Here is a 19,246-nt window from a genome sequence, read left to right as displayed (position 1 = left end):
CCACCAATACATACATCCATCCACCCTCCATCCATCCATCCATGCATCGTCCATCCATTCATGACCCAACCATCCATCCACCTGCCCATCCATTCATCCATCTTCCCACCCATCCACCCACCCACCAATTCATCCATCCATCTACCCCTCCATCCATCCATCCATCCATCCATCCTTCCATCCATCCATCTACCCGTCTATTCATCTTCTGTCCATAATCTATCCATCTATTCTTCCATTCATTATTCATCCTCTGCCCAGCTATCTATCCACCAATTCATCCATATACCTCTTTATCAATCCATCATCCACCCAGACATCTATTCAATCACCCATCCATCATCCACTCATTCATCACCTATCAATCCATCTGTCCATTCTTCATCCATCTGCCCATTTATCCATCTGATCAACCATCCATCTGTCCATCCATCCATCCATCCATCCATCCATATGTCTGTCCATCCATCCATTCATCTGCCTATCCATCCATTCATTCATCTATCCACCCACCCAACCACCCATCCACCTGCCCATTCATTCATCCATCTTCCCACCCATCCATCCATCCATCCATCCATTCATCCATCCATCTACCCCTTCATCAATCTATCATCCACTCATTCATCATCTATCTATCCACCCACCTGTTCATTCTTCATCCATCCATCTGCCCATTTATCCATCTCCTCAACCATCCATCTGTCCTTCCATCCACCTATCCATCCCTCCACCCATCCATCTTCCCATCCATCCATCTATCCCTCCACCTATCCATCTGTTCCTCCATCAACCATTCATATACCTATCCATCCACCTTCCCATCCATCCATCCATCCATCCATCCATCCATCCATCTGTCCATCTATCCATCTATCCACCCATCCATCCCTCCATCCATCCATCTTCCCATCCACCCATCTATCCCTCCATCTATCCATGTGTCCATCCATCAACCATCCATCTGCCTATCTATCCACCTTCCCATCCATCCGTCCGTCCGTCCGTCCGTCCATCCGTCCGTCCATCCATCCATCCATCCATCCGTCTGTCCATCCATCCATCTGTCCATCCATCCATCTGTCCGTCCGTCCATCCATCCATTCATCCATCTATCCACCCACCCATCCATCCATCCACCATTCATCCTTCACTAAGCCTCTCCCCACGGTAAGTCTTACATGGTAACAGGAACAGGGACAAGTAAGAAGTGTGACACTCCTTGGAGAAGACTAGATCACAGTTGTGAAGTGCCCGGAAAGCCTGGAAACCACGCTCAGATGTGCAAGCTAGAATATTTCCCGTCACGACCAGGCTCTTAGCTCCCTCACTGGCCCTGCCACTTAGTCAGGCAGGCGCTTACCCTCCAGGGCTGCCTCTGGAGTGGATTCTGGCACTCACTGCATGGTGGACAGCAGGGTCAGGGCAGATGCTGTAAGACAGGCCCCAGGTGGGGACCCCGAGGAGGGCCGGGAGCTGGGGAAGCTTCCAGACCTGCTGTCTCACGGGATCCAGAGGGCAGCCAGTCTCTGGCACGGGATGTCCCGGCACACTCCTCACCACGGGCCACAAGGCCCGCTTGGCTGATGCCAGCCGAGGCTGCAGATCTGCCCTCTGGCCTGTAACCTGGGCGAGGGCCACTTCTCCCATGCAGGCTTCCCTCCAGGGATCCCTCTGCCGTGCCCTTGGTCGCCTTCACCCTGCTCGGCCCCTCTGACCCATCCACCACGTCCTTCTATGGCTCGGTGCTGCGAACATTCCTGCCCCTTGGCTCTTGCTCCCTTGGCATCGGGTCCCTTCTCGGGGATTTCACCCCCCGACGTCCCACCCGGCCTCTCCAGCCTGCTGTCACCTACACTCACATCCAGCCAACCTTCTCCTTTCATATCTCACAGACGCTTGGCTCTGAGCATCCCGGATGTGGGGGTGTGCAGAGAGGATCCCCATGCTGCCAAACACGGCCCATGGCCGGAAACTGCAACCCATTCTCCTGAGGCTGAGGTGCCTGCTGCCTCCCAGGACACCCTCCTTGGCTCCAACCTGCCTCCCCTTGCCTCAGTGGCCCTGCAGCCCTCTGGCAGAATGGAGGGTCTTCCAGATCAGTCAGACCTAGTGCGACCCCCGCTCAGAGCCTGCAGAGGTGGCCCAGCATCCCAATTGAGCCAGGAGCTGCCCGTTCTGGGCGTGGCCTCCCTCAGAACTTCTCAGCCCTCCCTCCCCCACCCCACCCACTCCTGTTCAGCCTTGGTGCTGGCTGTGCCCCTGGCCTGAAGTGCTCCCTCTGCCAGCCCCACACTCCCACACTTAAAGGGTTTGTCCCCTCACCTACCCCCATCCTCTGCTCAGAGCTTCCTTTCAGGGGTCCTGCTGGAGAAGCAGCGAGTGTCCAGAGAATGCTGCAACCCCACCAGGCTTGTCACAGGCTGACATGTGCAGACACATTTTTTTTTGTTGTTTTTTTTTTGCTTTTTGGGTCGCACCTGGCGATGCACAGGGGTTACTCCCGGTTCTGCACTCAGGAGTTACTCCTGGCGGTGCTCAGAGGACCATATGGGATGCTGGGACTCGAATCCGGGTCGGCCATGTGCAAGGCAAACGCCCTACCCGCTGTGCTATCTCTCCAGCCCCATGTATCTTTTTTTTTTTGGTTTACTTTTTGTTTGTTTGGGGACCACACCCAGTGGTGCTCAGGGCTTACTCTTGGCCCAGGGATCACTCCTGGCAGGCTTTGAGGGACCATAATGGGATGCGGAGGATCCGAACCTGGGTCAGCCACATGCAAGGCAAACACCTCCCCCACTGCACTATTGTTCCAGCCACACATAGCTTTTAGCTTCCTCTTCTACACAGCCCTGATACTGACCGTGCCCACCTCCAGGCCTCGGTGAGGAGGAACCGGACTGAAACACAGAATCAGTCCCTAGAATAGATGCTGGGTGCAATAGTGGTCCCTTCACGCATGTCTCATCCAATCCGCCCCTAGGTTGTATCATCTGGACGTCACTCAAACACGGCTGCCCTAGCAGGTTGCCCTTCTCCCCTTGAACTGAGCTGAGGGGTTTCCGCCCAGTGTAAGCGGGGCCCTCTAACAAATGAATGACAATGAAACTGCCGGAACAAGTAGTGAGTGGCCCATCATGCGGGGTATGCAAGGAGAGGGGTACCAGCAGGCAGAGAGGCCTACGTTCATAGCCTGGCACCGTGCCCAGCTGTGTTCTCAGTCTAACAGGAGGGGCCTGAGCAGGACCCACAGGGTCCTGGAGGCCCAAGAGCCCAAGGTGAGACTCCAGGCAGCCAAACAGGGAGCCAGTCTTTATGCGTGACGAGGCGTGTGGCAAGGCCCTCAGCCTGCAGCGGGCAGGTCCTGCGTGCCCATTTCCCAGGGTGAGGTGGGGTCGGGCTGGGTGACGGGGTGCCCCCTGTTCCTCCGTGCACTTACGTCTCCCCATTCCTGCAGGCACGCAGCCGCTGAGCAGCATCTTGGCTCTGGCCCTGGCCTTCGTCCTGATGCTGGCCGGGGGTGCCCTCAGCTGCCTCATCAGGTGAGACTCGAATGGACTCTGCTCCCCACACAGGGGGCTTCTCTCAGATGCAGAGCTACAGGACCCCCTGCCTGCCTTGCTTTCCTCTGTGCCCCAGTGAACCGAGCTTGGGGCAAGCCCCGCTTTCAGACAGGACAGTGCCTCTGTGTGTGAGGGCTGGGCTGCTGCCCCCCTCCGCCCAGTGTCCCCACACCTCCTGCTCTGCCCTCTGCCCTATGGTTGTGATGCTGGTGGGGGGTACAGTTTTTAAGCTCCGCTGATGGCCCGTACCCGCCCGGGCTCCGCTCCCCTCGATGGGTGCTCACTGCACATGACCTGGCTGCACACACACCTGGTTGGGTGCTCCACATTCCGTCGAGTCCCCATAGCAGAATTGCTAGATCTGTGCTTGGTGTGTGTGGGCGGCAACTGGGGGTCGGACTCAAGACCTTCTGCTCACAGGACCAGGCACTTGGAACCTCCGAGTACTCCCCCAGGCCTGGACTCTTCAGCGTTGGGGTTGCTGTTGGTTTTTGTGGCCTCTCAGTTGGTACAGGGGACCCAGGGACCCAGAAACATCAGCCAACCAGGCAGACAGTCCAGTGCCAGGGCCTGAGGATGGGGCACTGCTTTAGACCCTTGGTGCCAGGGGCAGCCACTAGGACCTCCCCTCAGAACTCGGGCCTCGTTGCCCACACCTGGTGTGCTGTCATGGCCAGGAATGGACCCTGGATGGCGCACTTGCAAGGTTGCACCCTCACCCTGTCCTATGTCCACAGCCTGGCCCTTTTGCAGTGGAAAACAAATCTTCCCAGGTCGGAAGTCCCCTCTGTCCCCTGGGAGGACCTTCTCCCTTTCTCTGTACTCCTACCTCAGCTCAGCCCCCAGGGGCCTCCGGGAGTCCTGGGAGCTCTGGAGTAGGTCTAACAGGTCAGGGGTCCTGAGTGGGGACCCAGGGGTTGGGGAGGGGCTCAACCAGGAGTGCTCTCAGCCTGGGCGAGACAGGTGGGCAGACAAGAGAGGATAGGAAGAGACTGGGGGGTGGGGGGAAGATTCTGGGTCAGTGCAGGTTGGGGGAGCTGCCAGTTGGGATCCTGTGTTCCCAGATTTATCTTGGCTTCAGGCTCGGCATCCACCAATTGAGGATGGTATGGGGCCCGCACAGGATCGTGCTGAACACAGAGGAGCTCACCTTTGTCCATCGGCCCCCTAGCAGACGGGTGAGCCTGTGTGGGGGCTTGGGGGACAGGGCGGACCTGATGGGGTGTGACAGGAGTGATGAGATCATGTGGGGGCGGGGCTTTGGCAGGCGCAGTGGGGCGTGGCCTGGAGCGATGGGCATGACCGGGGGCGTGGTTTAGGGGCGGGGCGGGGCTTAAGGGGCGTGGCTCCAGACATTCTCCCATGCCCTTCCAGAGACTGCACATGGACAATGCTAGCGAGTCAAGGAGCGTGGCAGATGGCGGGAGCCTGAGATCAGCAGCCCACGGGTCCGCAAGGAGCCTGCCAGCCCCCCAGGAGCCGTCCAATGTGGGCTTATACCAGGTGAGCCTTCTGCCACCCCCATGCCCAGGCTGGGGGTCTTTGTGGGACAATCTTAAAAGCCCAGCCACATCCTCTGGGGCCTCTGTATGCCTCCTTCTGTTACAGAACAGGAAACTGAGGCCCAAAGAAGGGCAGTGACTTCCCGGGGGCACTCAGCAAGCAGGCGGTAGGGTCGGATGAAGGAAGTGGACATTCCGCTCCCAGCCTGCAAGGCTCAGGGTCAGGCCTTGGTCTATAGCCACCTCCTGACCCTCTCTCAGGAGGGGGTCCAGCCTGGGCCACCCTACTGCTAGCTTTGGCAGAGATCCTACGTGAGGGCAGCCCAGCCCAGCAGAGCCTCTAGGCTGAGATGGGCGGCCAGTGGAGATGGGGCAGGAAGAAGGCCTGCGAGGTTCGAGTGACCCTCACGGCTGACGCTCTGGGCCAAGTGCTTGCTTCTGGCTTCTTTTCTGCCATCTCCCCAGTTGTTCCCCCTTGTTGAAGGCGAGCGCTGATTCTTACAGAACCGGGTTAGCTCACAGGTCACGGGGAAGGCCAGCAGGGGGTATAGTCCATGACACGGACAGAGGCTGGCTCCAGAGTCATGTATGTCTTTCCTGACTCTGCTGCTCTCCTCTCACTTCACAGACCGTGGGGTGCTGGGTTGCCACTGACCAACAGCTTGTCAGCCCTCATGGCCTGGCTCTGTGGTCACAGAGAGGGAGAGGGAGTGAGGACTGGGAGCGGGCCCAACTGGGTCTCACTTGATGGCACTTCGTGGCCTGGCCGGCTCTGAGAGAGGACATCTCTAAGGTGGAGACTGCGCTGGACACTCACAATGGGAGCAGCCATGACACTTGCTCTTCCTTCAACAGGGCGAGTGGGTGTGGCTGAAGAAGTTTGACATGGGCACAGTCCCCGAGCTGCGTCCCAGCTGCCTGGGCCTCCTGAGAAAGGTAGGCTGAGTGTGTGGTGGTGGTGGTGGTGGTGGGGAGATGGGGAGCAGTTGGGGGCTGCCAAACCCCACCTATGAGCCAGAGCAGGTTGTTTGGTGGTGGGAGGGTATGTGTGAGAGACAGAGACAGAGACACATACACAGAGATAGAGAGAGATAGAGAGACAGAGGAACAGAGATAGAGACTTTCCTCCCTGGGGAACTTCAGTTGCTGGCCATCAATGAACCCCAAAGAATTGTCACTATCTTGAGAGGCATGGTGTGTTGGAAACAGAGTCAAGGAGAGCCCCAGATAAAATCCTGCCTCCACAAATACCTAGCTTTCCTCAAAATAGAGCAGGGGTGTAGGGGAGGCAGAGAGCGTGAAGAGACAGCAATAAGGTAAAGGGCTTATCTTGCATGCAGCTGTTCGATTCCTGGAACCACATACAGTTCCTCAAGCACTTCCAGGGGTGATTCCTGAGCACAGAGCTAGGAGTGAACACTGAGTACCACTAGGGTTATGAAACAAAGCTCCCCTCAAAAAAAATGGAATCAGAGAGATCCAGGAGGTTAGGAATGCATAGAGTATGTGAAATAACCTAGACCTTAGCCAGCAGTGTGCCTGTGGTAAGTGAATTTCATTCACCCATCCATCCATCCATCTATCCATCCACACATCATGCATCCACCCATTTATCCTCTATCCATTCATCCACCTATCCTCTATCCATTCATCTACCTACCCACCCACCCTTCCATTTACACACACACCATCCATCCATCCACTCATTCCGTATCATCCACCCACCCACCTACTCAACCACCCATATGCCCATCCATCTTCCACGCATCCATCTACTCTCCAACCACCCACCATCCATCCATTCATCCCCATCCACCTATACATCATCCATCCATCCACTCATTCCCTATATCCATCCACCATCCATCCATCCATCCATCCGTCCGTCCGTCCGTCCATCCATCCATCCATCCATCCATCCATCCGTCCGTCCGTCCGTCCGTCCATCCATCCATCCATCCGTCCATCCATCCATCTCTCAGTGTCTCTGTACTCAGCGCTGTGCTGAATACGAAGGTCTGGGCTAGTCTGTACCAGATTCTGCCTTCAAGAGACTTAGGGGAGCTGCTAGGGATTTTTTTTTCCCAGCAGATGCGAGAGCTGAGGCATGAGAATGTCACTGCCTGCCTGGGCTTCTTCATGGCCCCTGGACTCAGTGCTCTGGTGCTAGAGTACTGTGTGCGGGGCAGCCTGGACGAGCTGCTGCGGAACGAGGCCCTACGGCTGGACTGGACCTTCAAGGCCTCCCTGCTGCTGGATCTGATTCGAGTGAGAAACCTCGCTGGCCTGGAGCTGGTGTGTGTGTGTCATCAGGGGGAGGGGGTGTCACCAGGACATAAAAGGCTCTGAGCCCCTAGGTTCAGCCCCCTCATTCAAGAAAATCTGAATGCAGACAGGGAGTCTGGGAGACAGCAGGCCTTCCTGCCTCACGGCTCAGGGACCCGCTCTCTCCTCCAGGGCCTGCGTTATCTGCACCATCGCCACTTCCCTCACGGCCGCCTCAAGTCCAGAAACTGTGTGGTGGACGGGCGCTTTGTCCTGAAGGTCACTGACTACGGCTATGGGGGGCTCCTGGAGGCTCAACGTGCTCCCCGCGCCTGCTTGGCCCCGGAAGGTCAGCTCTGGAGGGACCAGAGCTGGGACTGTGAGACGGAAGGGACTCGGAGGCCCTGTTGGAGTGGAGTGCTGGTGGGGAGCTCCCGTAGACGGGCACGACTTGTGTGAGCCTCGGCCCATGGTGTTTTCTTATACTGGGCTGGGAATGGGGGGCCCAGGAGCACCTCTCCTGGCCATGCTCTGCAGAGCACTGTGACCTGCCCCCCCATTCCGTGATGCTCCTGGTCGGGCTGCGTGTAACCTTGCCTTGTGCTTGCAGAGCTGCTATGGACGGCCCCAGAGCTGCTGCGGGAAACTGGGGTGCCTGGGCAGGGCACCCTCAAAGGAGATGTCTTCAGCCTCGGCATCATTCTGCAGGAAGTGCTGACACGCAGCGCCCCTTACAGCTCCTCGGGGCTCTCCGCGGAAGGTACCCCACTCCCAGCCTGCCACCGGCTCTGGGGCCCCGGGGAGCTCCAGGCCCGAAACAGCTCCTGAGACTCACGCTGGCCTAACCAGGAGAACTGGGTTTCTTTGGCCTTACCCAGGAGGACCCGGCTAGTTGGCCAGAGTGGGAACTGCCCAGCGTGAGCCCCCACCAAGTGGCCACATGAGTCTGGGGGCTGTGCCCAGTTCAGGCTGTGTCCGCAGACCCAGTGCATCTGCAGACTCATCTGCTGCTTCTTATATGACCTCAGGCACAGCCCTTACGTCTTGTCTTTATAGTCGGAACAGGCTCTGGAGATGCAGGGTACTTGCCTGCGCATGGCTGACCCGGGTTCGATCCCCTGCCTCCCAGATGGCCCCCTAAGCCCGCCAGCAGTGATCCCTGAGTGCAGGGCAGGAGGAACCCCCAAACACCACTGGGTGTGGCCCCCAAACCAAAAAAAAACAAAAGCAAACGGCAAGGGCAGGTGCACCTGTGTGCTGTCTGCTGCTCCCCAGCATAGGGGACCCCTGATCAATGCTGCAGACCCCCGAGTACAGAGCTGGGAGAACCTCTCTCCTGCCAGCATTGTCAGTGTGTGATCCCGTAGCAAACACACTGGGACCCAGTAAAACTGCCCTCTGATGTCTATCCGTGCGGCATGCAGGTGCTGGGTTCGTGCCCATCAGGGGTCCTTTCGGGCCTCCGTGTCTTGCCACCGGCCCTGCAGGAGACTCATCTCAGCCTCTCCTGCCGCCTGATCTGGGATATTCTCTTTCTTGACTCAGCTTCAGGCTGACCAAGAGACGTCCCCCCTAGGGACTGCCTGAAGCCAACACAGCTCTCAGCAGGGTCCCCCCCCCAAAGCCTCTCTGCTGCCCCTGGGTCTGCCCCCACAGACCCCCCTCCTCCTCGCAGGCCATAGCAGAGTCTGCCCTGGGGGCTCAGCTGTCCCCGTCTCCCTCCCTTGACCCGTAATCTGGACCAGTGACCGGAGGCAGGGGGAGCTTAGCCCTGCTTCCTCTCTCCACAAAGCGCGGCTCGGGAGTTATGCACATTCCAGGCCCTGGATTTATGGACTGGGGAGCAGGAAGAGGGGCTCTGTCAGGCCCTTTGTGTAACATTCCCCTGCCCCATCTGCCTCTGACAAGGAAGGGCCGCTGATGGGGCCTTCTCCCCCAAATCAGGACGGGGCCTGGCACCCAGGGTCCCCTCAGATTGTGCTGTCTGCCCAGGCCCCCTCTCCCCCAACCCCGGGAGACCAAGGGTGCTTTCCCTGGTCTCGGGGGCTTGTGTCAAGCATAGCTTTGCAGACCCTCTTTCAGCTTCTTCCTCTGTTAAATGGGGACCATACTGCTCGCAGCCCAGAGCAGTGGGAGCTCAGGAAACAGCCCTCCACGAGGGCACAGAGGCCCGTCTATTAGGACGCCGGGGGGCTTTGCTGTCCCCAAAGCTCTTTCTCCATGTGGTGCTGTAGCACTGGCCCCTCCTGTGGCTGCTGTTCCCGAGGCGACCACAGTGGGGCTCAGCGGGGAACCGTGCAGAGCTCTGGGATTTGGGCAAAAGCGATAGTACAGCGGGTAGGGCACTTTCCTGGCACGTGGCCCACCTGGGTTCCATCTCCAGCACCCCAGATGGTTCCCCAAGGACCGCCAGAGGTGCTGAAGCAGGAGTTAGTAACTCCTGAGGATCAGGGGACTATCTGGGATGCTGGGGATCAAACCTGGCGGCTGCCTGCCTGTACCCTCCTCGCTGGTTTTGCTCCAGACACCCGCCCCCCCCCCGATTCCTGGTTTTCTTTCTTTCTTTCTTTCTTTCTTTCTTTCTTTCTTTCTTGCTTGCTTGCTTGCTTGCTTGCTTGCTTGCTTTCTTTCTTTCTTTCTTTCTTTCTTTCTTTCTTTCTTTCTTTCTTTCTGGCTCTTTGGGTCACACCCAGCGATGCACAGAGGTTACCTGGCTCTGCACTCAGGAATTACTCCTGGTGGTGCTCAGGGGACCATATGGGATGCTGGGAATCGAACCCAGGTCGGCCATGTGCAAGGCAAACGCCCTCCCCGCTGTGCTATCACTCCAGCCCCATCCTGGTTTTCTTATTGATCTTTTCGGCTACTCATCATGGAGTGAACACTGAGGAGTAAGCTCTGAGCACTGATGGGTGTGCCTCCCCCAAATAACAGCAAAAGTCTCCTGCTCCAAACACAATGTCCTTGTCCCAGACTCCCCGGGGGACCCATGGCACACCTCCCCAGAGCCTTCCGGAGTGGGACAGCCGGACCGGCTGGGGCAGGAGCAGAGGGCATTCGCTTTCACAGAGGCCCCATCTGCAGCCCGGGCTATGCCCGGAGCGAGGGGCATGCCCATCTGTCTGATTCCCATATCCGGGGCCAGGAAGTGGCCTGGGGGGTATCTGCTCTAAAATCAGCAACACTTTATAAAATGGATTTGTATTTTACTCATCCGAGCCCCGTGGAAACGCTTTTACCCAAGAGTCACAACCATGTGTGATGTTTTATCGATTCCATCTGCATTGCACACATGCGGGCTCCAGAGCCCGCAGGGGGCTCGCGTCTGGTGCCTGGACCAGAGGAAGCTGCAGATGCAGAGAAGACCCAGTTGGAGGCTGCTTCTGTGAACCAGTCCTCTGGGGGTCTCCCCAGCAGCCTCAGGTTCCCCATCCACGAAGTGGGGCAAGGATAATGGTAGAAAGACAGACAGACAGAGATATAGAGAGACAGAGAGACAAAGAGACAGAGAGACAGATGGGAATTCAGAAAGAACTTTCTCCCCACTCCCACCTCCTCCCTCCTTACCTCTGCAGGGTGTGGGGGCCCCTCAGAGCAGGTGAATAGCTGCTGTCTGTGATCTATAATTGTGTCTTCGACTTTAAAAAAGAAAACTGGAGCCATTTTTTAATTTTTTTTTTAAAGCAGGAGCTTGAGATTAGAAAGCCCTAGTTTTTGCTTTCTTTTCTTTTCTTTTTTTGGCGCTACATTTGACAGTGCTCAGGGATCACTCCTGGTGGGTTCAGGGGACCATATGGGGTGCCAGGGATCGAACCTGGGTTTGTTACATGCAAAGCAAGTGCCCTACTCATTGAGTTATCACTCCAGGCCCTGTCCTGGAATTCTTACTGAGCCTTCTTGGCTATTCATTATGGAGCAATTCCTGAGTGCTGAATTCCTGTATTCCTGTATCTAAGGAGAACGTGAAGAGGAAAGAGGTGGGATCAGACAGAAACAGCCGCTTTTATTTTTATGTTTTTGCTATTTGGTCCATACCTGGCTGCACTCAGGGCTTCCTCCTGGCCCTGTGCTCAGGGATCACTCCTGGTGGCGCTCAGGGGACCATATTTGACCAGATCACTTGCATGTATGCCAAATGCCTACCCCTGTCCCAGTGATGATTGGCATGTGACACTGTTTGCTTCTGTGCATAGCATAAAGCTTCCACACTGCCCATAGCACAGAACTATCACCACCACAAGCCAGTGGCCAGCCCCTGACAGGACCCCAGAAGTATTTTTCGTGTGTAAACACTTGTCCTTGAGCCCCTCCCAAATGGGCAATCCAGTCTCCACTCTGGGCTCTGCACTGCCCAGGGCCGTTCTGCCCCTTTTCAGGTTGGGATGCTGAAACTTGTTTGTGCCACCTGACTGGGTGCTCGGGAAGGCCCCTTGGGAGCCAACAAACCCTTAGCCTAGCCGAGGACTGTGCTTCCCGAGACAGGGCTGGTTCCATCAGTTGTCAGGTGAGAATCTGAGGCACAGAGCTCTGGCACAGAGGAGAGCCAGGAGGATAACACTGCCCACACCTGTGATCTTTAGCATGGAGCTTGGGGACAGGAAGGTCTAGGCTGTGTTGGGAAAATATTAATGAGAATAATAAGGAAGGCGTCAACCAGTTTCATTCACACTTGTAGTAAATTGGCTCCCAAAGGTCTCTGGAGGCAGGGCTGGGAGAATGACACCCCCACCAGCCACCTGAAGGTGGACATTAGTGGACATTGCGGCAGGGTTGGGGGAATAGCAGTTGAACTGGGTTTGTTTTTTTTGGAGGGGGAGGGGATGGGATTGGGCCACACCCGGTGATGCTCAGAGGTTACTCCTGACTCTACACTGAAGAATTACTACTGGCAGGCTCAGGAGACCATATGGGGTGCCAAGGATCGAACCCAGATGGCCTGTGTGCTAGGCAAGACTACCTACTGTAGTATCTCTCTGGTGCCCCTGTGGGAGTTGGGGTTGACCAAGATCCTACTAGGTGCCAGTTGTGGTGACCCCTCTCACCTCAGATTCCTTCCCCAGAAGGCTCATTTCAGAGAGGGAGACTGAGGCACAGGCGGTCAGAGCCGAGTCCACGATGTCTGAGAGGTGGCTGCCATCATGTGGTGGGAGACCCTTTGGGAGAAAGCACGGAAGTGGCCCTTGTGTCCAGGGGACAGGCCGACCTGCGGTGCAAGCAGGACTCTGAGGTGCATCCTCCAGGCCTGATCACACGCCCTTGCCTGTGTCCCCTGGCCCCAGGCTAGTCCTCTCCCACGAGCCTCCTGTCCCGGCTTATTGCAGAAATCGTCCGGAAGGTGGCCTCTGCCCCGCCCCTGTGCAGGCCGACAGTGCCCCCGGACCACGGGCCTCCCGAGTGTATCCAGCTGATGGAGCAGTGCTGGGAAGAGGCTCCGGACGACAGGCCCAGCCTGGACCACGTCTACACCCAGGTCGGTGCTCCCTGGAGGAGCTGGGGACTCAGACCTCTCAGCAGAGAGGCAGCAGCAGACTCCCACAGCCCTGAGCAACATCTTCGAGAAGCCCGAGGAGCCCTGCACTCAGTTGGGGCTGCCTCTGCTTCATTGCAACCTGGGGTTAACCCAGAGAAAACGCCAGGAAGTGATAATGGCTCTGCAGGGGAGAAGTGTAGGGGTGCAGCAGCAAGGGGAGGGGACTTACCCTGGGTAATTGAGGGTCCGAAGGTGCAGCTAGCGTTTGTTTTGTTTTTTTTTTTCTGTTTGTTGTTTTGGTTTTGAACTACACCCAGCATTGCTCATAGCTTTGTGTTCAGGGATCACTCCTGGCAGGGTTCAGGTGACCTGGGTCAGCTGTGTGCAAGGCCAGCACCTTCCCCACTGGACTGTCTCTCTGGCCCCAGCAGAGCACGGGCCTTATCCAGTGTGCGCCTGACTGCAGTGCTGGTGCAGGGCCAGAGCCGAGAGGCCTGTTGTGGCTGGGTCAGCAGCATTAATCCCCTGCATCAGTGAGTAGATCTGAGGGCTATGGGGGCCCCCAGGCGCCCTTGGAGACTGTGTCAGGTGGGGTAGGGCAGGGCCTCAGTGGGGGCTGCGGGCCTGACTAGGCTGGCTAATGGCTCCCAGGGGCCCATCTCCAAGCCCGAGGTGACACCTTGATGCTGCCCCTTCCCGTCCTCCATTCCCCAGCCAGGGAGGGATGTTGTCAAGGAGAGAGAGTCAGAGGCAAAAAGACAGAGGCATCCACAGGGCCTGCCCTCCTTCCCCCACCTGCCCTCCAGCCTCGGTGGGATCTACTCTTCAGAGTCAGAGCATTTGGCCGCGAGCTCTGACCGGCTACCTGTGCTCCAGTCCCAGCAGGAACCTTCCCAAACCAGAGACTGCCCGGTCCGAAAGAACAGGAGGTTCTTGCCCTCAGCAAGGGGTGAGTGTAGGAGAAGGCCTGGCCTACACTCAGGTGGAAAGGGCCAGGGTGGTACAGGGTACAGACATCTGGAGAAAGGGGAAACTGCATGGCCCAGCGGGGACCTGAAGGGGTCAGAATGCCTTCAGGGACGTCTTCACTGCTAGTCCACCTTGGCTGAGTTGCTTGGTTGAGTTGTTTGGTTCTGCTCAGGTTTTGATGTTGCCTAGAACAACACTGAGCATAACCTGCCATATTGGGGTGACCATCAAGTAAGAAAGGCAATTTTTCATTTTATTTTTGTGGTGCCAAGGAGTGAATCAGGGCCTCAAGACAGGTGGTCCACTGCTGAGCTATCATATCCCTGGTCCCCTAAGTTTTTTTTGTTTTGTTTTGTTTGAAAAAAAAAAACATTGTTTAGGGGCTGGAGAGATAGTACAGCAGGTAGGGTGCTAGAGAGATAGTACAGTGGATAAGGTGCTTCTCTTGCAAGTGGTCCACCTGGGTGTGATCTCCTGCAACCCATAGGGTCTCCTGATCACTGCCAGGAGTGATTTTTAAGTGCAGAGCCAGGAGCATCACTGGGTGTGGTCCAAAACTAAAAGAAAAAAATTCAGAAAGGAAATGTCTCTGAGAGGAAATGTCTCTGAGGGCCAGAGCAATAAGCAGTGGGTAAGCTGCTTCCCTTGCACATGGCTGACATTGGGTCCATTCCCAGAAACACATAGGATTCTCCCAAGCATCGCCAGGAATGATCAGTGAGCACAGAGCCAGGAGTAAGCTCTGAACACTGTTGTCTGTAGCCCAGAAACAACAACAAAATAGTTTTTTGAGAAGAGAGTAAATAAGGTATGAGAGAAAGGACACTGACCTTGAAATCAAAAGACTTGGGTGTATATTGGCTTGACATCATCCAGAGAGTAATAGCCAATGCAATTAAACAAGAAAAAGAATATTAAGAAGAAAATTATTTGCAGATCCTGTGAGTGTGTATTTGAGAAACTGAAATCATGAGAAAACCACTTCAAGTGATAAACTAACTCAGTGGGGGCAGATCCAGCATTATGTGGCCCTTGAAAAGTCACTCCCCAGCTTCTTTGTTTCTTCAACTATAAAATTGGGGTTGTCCTTACAGAGCGACCTTCTCAGGTACTTCCTGTCCAAGGAGGCTCAGAATTCAGCAATGACACATACACCCTGTTGGTCTTCAAGGGTGTGTGTGTGTGTGTGTGTGTGTGTGTGTCCTTGCTTTAATGGACAGCACAAAGTGAAAGTTCCCCTCTTCTTACAGACATCTGGCTGGGAAGTGGTACTCATGGAGGTGAGGTGGTCTCTCTCTCTCTCTCTCTCTCTCTCTCTCTCTCTCTCTCTCTCTCTCTCTCTCCCTCTCTCTTTTAATTTTGGGTCACACCCGGCGATGCTCAGGCATTACTCCTGGATCTGCACTCAGGAATCACTCCTGGCAGTGCTTGGGGGATCATATGGGATGCTGGGAATCTAACCCGGATCTGCCGCGTGCAAGGCAAACACCCTACCCAAGTATTATCGCTCCAGCCCCCCTTTCTCTTTCTTTCCCTATCTCTCTCTCATACACACACACACACACACACACACACACACACACTCAGGTGCTGGGTTAGAGGAATGAATCCTTCACTTTGACCATCATAAATTTGCTTCTACTTTGCCCGTTGGGAAACTGGCGACCACAGGGGGATGGACCTGGCAAATGGCCTTTGGGAAGTTGCTGTGATCTTTCTTGGAAGTTGCTGAAGATGTGATTCATGACCCATGAATGTTCTCCTCTAGAGACCCAAGAGAGAACCTTGTCTCTGCTCAGGACTGACAGTGTGTGTTTGTTCAAACGTTCGTTTGCCTTTGAACCTGGTGATTGTGCATATTTATGCCTTCATTTTGTGGTACTATTTTCTTTTTCTTACTATAAAAATTTTTGGAACAAGGAGAGAAACGGAGATGTTGTACATACATAGAATGTTTTTACATTCAACTTACCTACCCTCTGTCCCATTACCCTCTCATCCATCCATCCATCATAGCCTACCCATCTAGTGTCTGCCTATCTCTCTATTTACCCATTCATGTACTCATCCATCTGTGGGCCTACCTATGTGTCTTATGTCTTTAAGAAGAGCAAAGAATGCCTGTCTCATAGTTGTTGGCAAAAATGTTGTGCTGGGCACAGCCTTCTCTGCAAATCTCCCCGCCTGCCTGTCTCATTCTTCCCCCCATGACCTGTGCTCTGCTCTGCTCTCCATCCTTGCTTTCCCGACCCACGAATCCAACTGCTTAAGCAAGGACCCTTTCCCTCATGTTTATTAAATTCTAATGCACTATGATAATCCATCAATTTATGCATCCATTTTATATTTTTTCTTGAAGGAATATTAGCTGTGTGAGGACTCAGTTTTTTTGAGCATATGTAAAGAGAAGGTTGGGCCACAGTCTACTGTACTCAGGGCTTATTCCTGGCTCTCCTCAGGGATCACTTTTGGCAGGGCTCAAGAGATCCCATGTTGGAAGTCGAACCCATGTTGACTAGATGCCAGGCAAGTGCCTTAATCTTTGTACAACCTCTCCAACAAACTGAGTTCTTGATATTATTTTTTAAATTATATTTCAAATGTTTAAAATTGTTTCTTGAATAAATAAAAGCTTATAAGATAGATGATTGGCACACCCCATTTCCTTTTGCATTTAGCCCAAAATCTCTTAGTTAGACAAATGAACCAGGACAGTATTGGCTGTCTGTGATGGAGCATGAAACTTATAAAGGAAAATGAAAGACATATAAATATGGTGTTTCCCCCCCCCCCAGTGAAACAAATTAGTTTTATTTAGGAAATACAGAGTCGAGAAAGGGAGAGTCCTGTAAAGTAAGGAAGTTAAATTACATACCCCAAGCTGAGATGCAGGTGACTCTAGAGTAGAATGCACCCTCATTATTTTCGAGTGATCATAGCAACCCAACTCCCGCCTGGGTGAGTTGACTCTCGGCTTCTGTCTTCAGTTCAAAGGCCTCACGCAGGGCAAGAAGACCAGCGTGGCTGACTCAATGCTGCGGATGCTGGAGAAGTACTCCCAGAACCTGGAGGACCTGATCCAGGAGAGGACAGAGGAGCTGGAGCTGGAGCGGCAGAAGACCGAAAGGCTTCTCTCTCAGATGCTGCCTCCGTGAGTGCCTCTGAGCCCCTCAGGAGTGGGGGTGGGACTGCAGCTGTGGGGGCTCTGAGCCCAGGGGATATATGGAGGAACTGGAAAATCTGGTTCACTCGATTCTTCCAACAGATTTCCCCGGAGTCCTTATGTGTGCCAGGCTCTGTGCTAGGCACATGGCTATTACATTTCTGATCCCTCTGTCCTTTGTGTGCAGGAAGCAGGCATGTTGTTCCTGTATCACCTCAGAGGAAGTCTGTCCAGAGAGTGGGACCGACAGACAGAGAGAGATAGACAAACAGACAGACAGAGAGACAGACAGAGACAGTGACAGAGAGGTCACTGCCAGATCCCCTGAGGCTCATCTAGGACCCCTCAAATCTACCCCTCAGTCCACACTGTGGTAAAGGGGCCCTTCCGATCCCTTCAGCTCTGTGGCTGAAACTCTGAAAATGGGTGCGACCGTGGAGCCGGAGTACTTTGACCAGGTCACCATCTACTTCAGTGACATCGTCGGCTTCACCACCATCTCAGCCCTGAGTGAGCCCATCGAGGTGGTGGGTTTGCTCAACGACCTCTACACGCTGTTCGATGCTGTTCTGGGCAGCCACGATGTGTACAAGGTGAGGAACCCTCTGCTTCCTTTACTACTGTTTGTGTCCGCGTCGACTTCCGGTCACTGTCACTCTCCTGCTAGCCCCCCAGCCCAAGAGGGTAAAGTTGTCACTACTTCCTCTTGCTCACAGGTGCATTGGTCATCTGGGAGGTTGCGGGACTCAGCTGGATTCATTCCTGATGGTCAGCCGTGAGGGGAACAGGAAGCTCTGGGTCCTGTTGAGCTTGCCTGGGTCCTGTTGGAGCTTTGCAGCCTTGGTGGGACCCACTTGGTTCTGTCCCAAGTGTTCTCTCTCACCTGACAGCAGGCTGGTGCCGAGGGTCCCAGGGGGAAGGCAGAAGGACCAAGGCCTCTTGAGGTCTGAGCTAGGATGGAGCATGCTGCTATTTCTGTTGTGATCTATTTATCAAAGCAAATTCAAGGCCAACCCAGAATCCAGAGATGCCACAATAAACCACACCTCTGGGTGGCTGGAGTCATAGTACAGTGGGGAGAGCGTTTGCCTTGCATGTGGTCGAACTGGGTTCAATCCCCAGCATCTCCTATGGTGCCTTGAGCAGCACCAGGAGGGCACAGCTGGGAATAAGCTCTGAGCACCACTAGGTGTAAAATTTCTATATACCTCTAGATGAGAAAAACTTACGGTGATTATAGAGAGGGCCAGAGAGTGGGTCATTTTGACCTTCGTTGGCCAGAGGGCCCACTCTTCTATACGTCCGTCTTTTCATTTGTTTATTTTGGGATTTCGGGCTCAGGGATCACTCCTGGCAGGCTCAGGGACCATATAGGCTGCCAGAGATGGAACCCAGGTCAGCTGAGTGCGGGGCAAATGCCCTACCCACCGTGCTATCACTCTGGTCTTCTTATGTTCTCTGACTCTGTGTGGACAGTCCCTGTGCTGGACAGTTGCGTCTGCCCCTGCCCCTGCTCCAGGGGAGCTCTCCAGGCTGTGGTTAAAGATATACCAGCCCACAGTGGGAGTGGGAGCAGAAGCTGATGGGTGCCGCTTGAGCTAGGAATGGGTACGTTAAGAGCAGGGTGGGCTTCCTGGAGGAGGCGCTGGTGCAGCTCCACCTGGGCAGCAGAAGCATGAGGCTTGAGGCTGGAGCGGATGGATGATTGTGGGACACTGACGGTGGCTAGACATGAAGTGGGCACAAGAGGTCAGGGGCACTGGGAGGTGGAAGTATCCTCAGTGGGAGCCTTCTGTGACTGGCCCCTGAGCAGCTCGTGACCATGGGCTGCCTCCCGTCCTGCCCCAAGCCCAAGTCTGTGGATCTGAGGGCAAACAGCTTCTCCCGCCTGGCCTCCGTGCCATCAGCTCTGTGGGTCACAGTGCTGCACAATTCTGTTCCTCCATCCCGTCTGCTCCTGCACGGGACCCCTCACAGACCCCTGCCCCTAAGCCTGCTCCAGGTGCCCCAAAAGAGGCCTCTACCCAGAACAGCTGCGTGCAGGTGCTGCTCACAGTCATCCTTTTACCATCTGCTGCCATGGCCCTCCCTGCAAGCAGGGTCGCCCCAAGGCCAGACAGAGAGCCCATACAGAAAGTTCCAGAAGCAAGGGCTTGGGCACTAATAACGTCAGCACAGCAAGTCAACAGCAGCTGTGGCCAACACTGCCCAGGGCTTCTTCTGTGCTAGACACTGGTCCAAAGGCTTGTAAGCCGGAAGTTACTCAATCTCTGTGGGGCAAACACTGACCAGGACCCCCCAATTATCAACCAAA

The 19,246-nt window shown here is 55.1% G+C and overlaps 1 protein-coding gene across 1 annotated transcript in view; it reads left to right on the top strand.

Moving 5' to 3' along the window:
* The window catches only part of LOC130025501 (guanylate cyclase D-like), a 43,158-nt gene that overhangs the window by 9,395 nt on the left and 14,517 nt on the right, over positions 1–19,246 (top strand). Inside the window, exons 4-13 of the mRNA XM_056116432.1 lie at positions 3,458–3,542; positions 4,645–4,741; positions 4,938–5,066; positions 5,921–6,001; positions 7,157–7,333; positions 7,523–7,679; positions 7,941–8,090; positions 12,652–12,800; positions 16,757–16,920; positions 17,333–17,525. Of these exons, the coding sequence (XP_055972407.1) occupies positions 3,458–3,542; positions 4,645–4,741; positions 4,938–5,066; positions 5,921–6,001; positions 7,157–7,333; positions 7,523–7,679; positions 7,941–8,090; positions 12,652–12,800; positions 16,757–16,920; positions 17,333–17,525 (1,382 nt within the window). The remainder of the gene's footprint in view (positions 1–3,457; positions 3,543–4,644; positions 4,742–4,937; positions 5,067–5,920; positions 6,002–7,156; positions 7,334–7,522; positions 7,680–7,940; positions 8,091–12,651; positions 12,801–16,756; positions 16,921–17,332; positions 17,526–19,246) is intronic.

The sequence above is a fragment of the Sorex fumeus genome, unplaced genomic scaffold (assembly GCF_029834395.1).
Source record: "Sorex fumeus unplaced genomic scaffold, SorFum_2.1 ptg000030l, whole genome shotgun sequence".
NCBI lineage: Eukaryota > Metazoa > Chordata > Mammalia > Eulipotyphla > Soricidae > Sorex > Sorex fumeus.
Note: the sequence above shows the minus strand (reverse complement) of the source record. Positions and strands in the feature narration are given on the sequence as shown.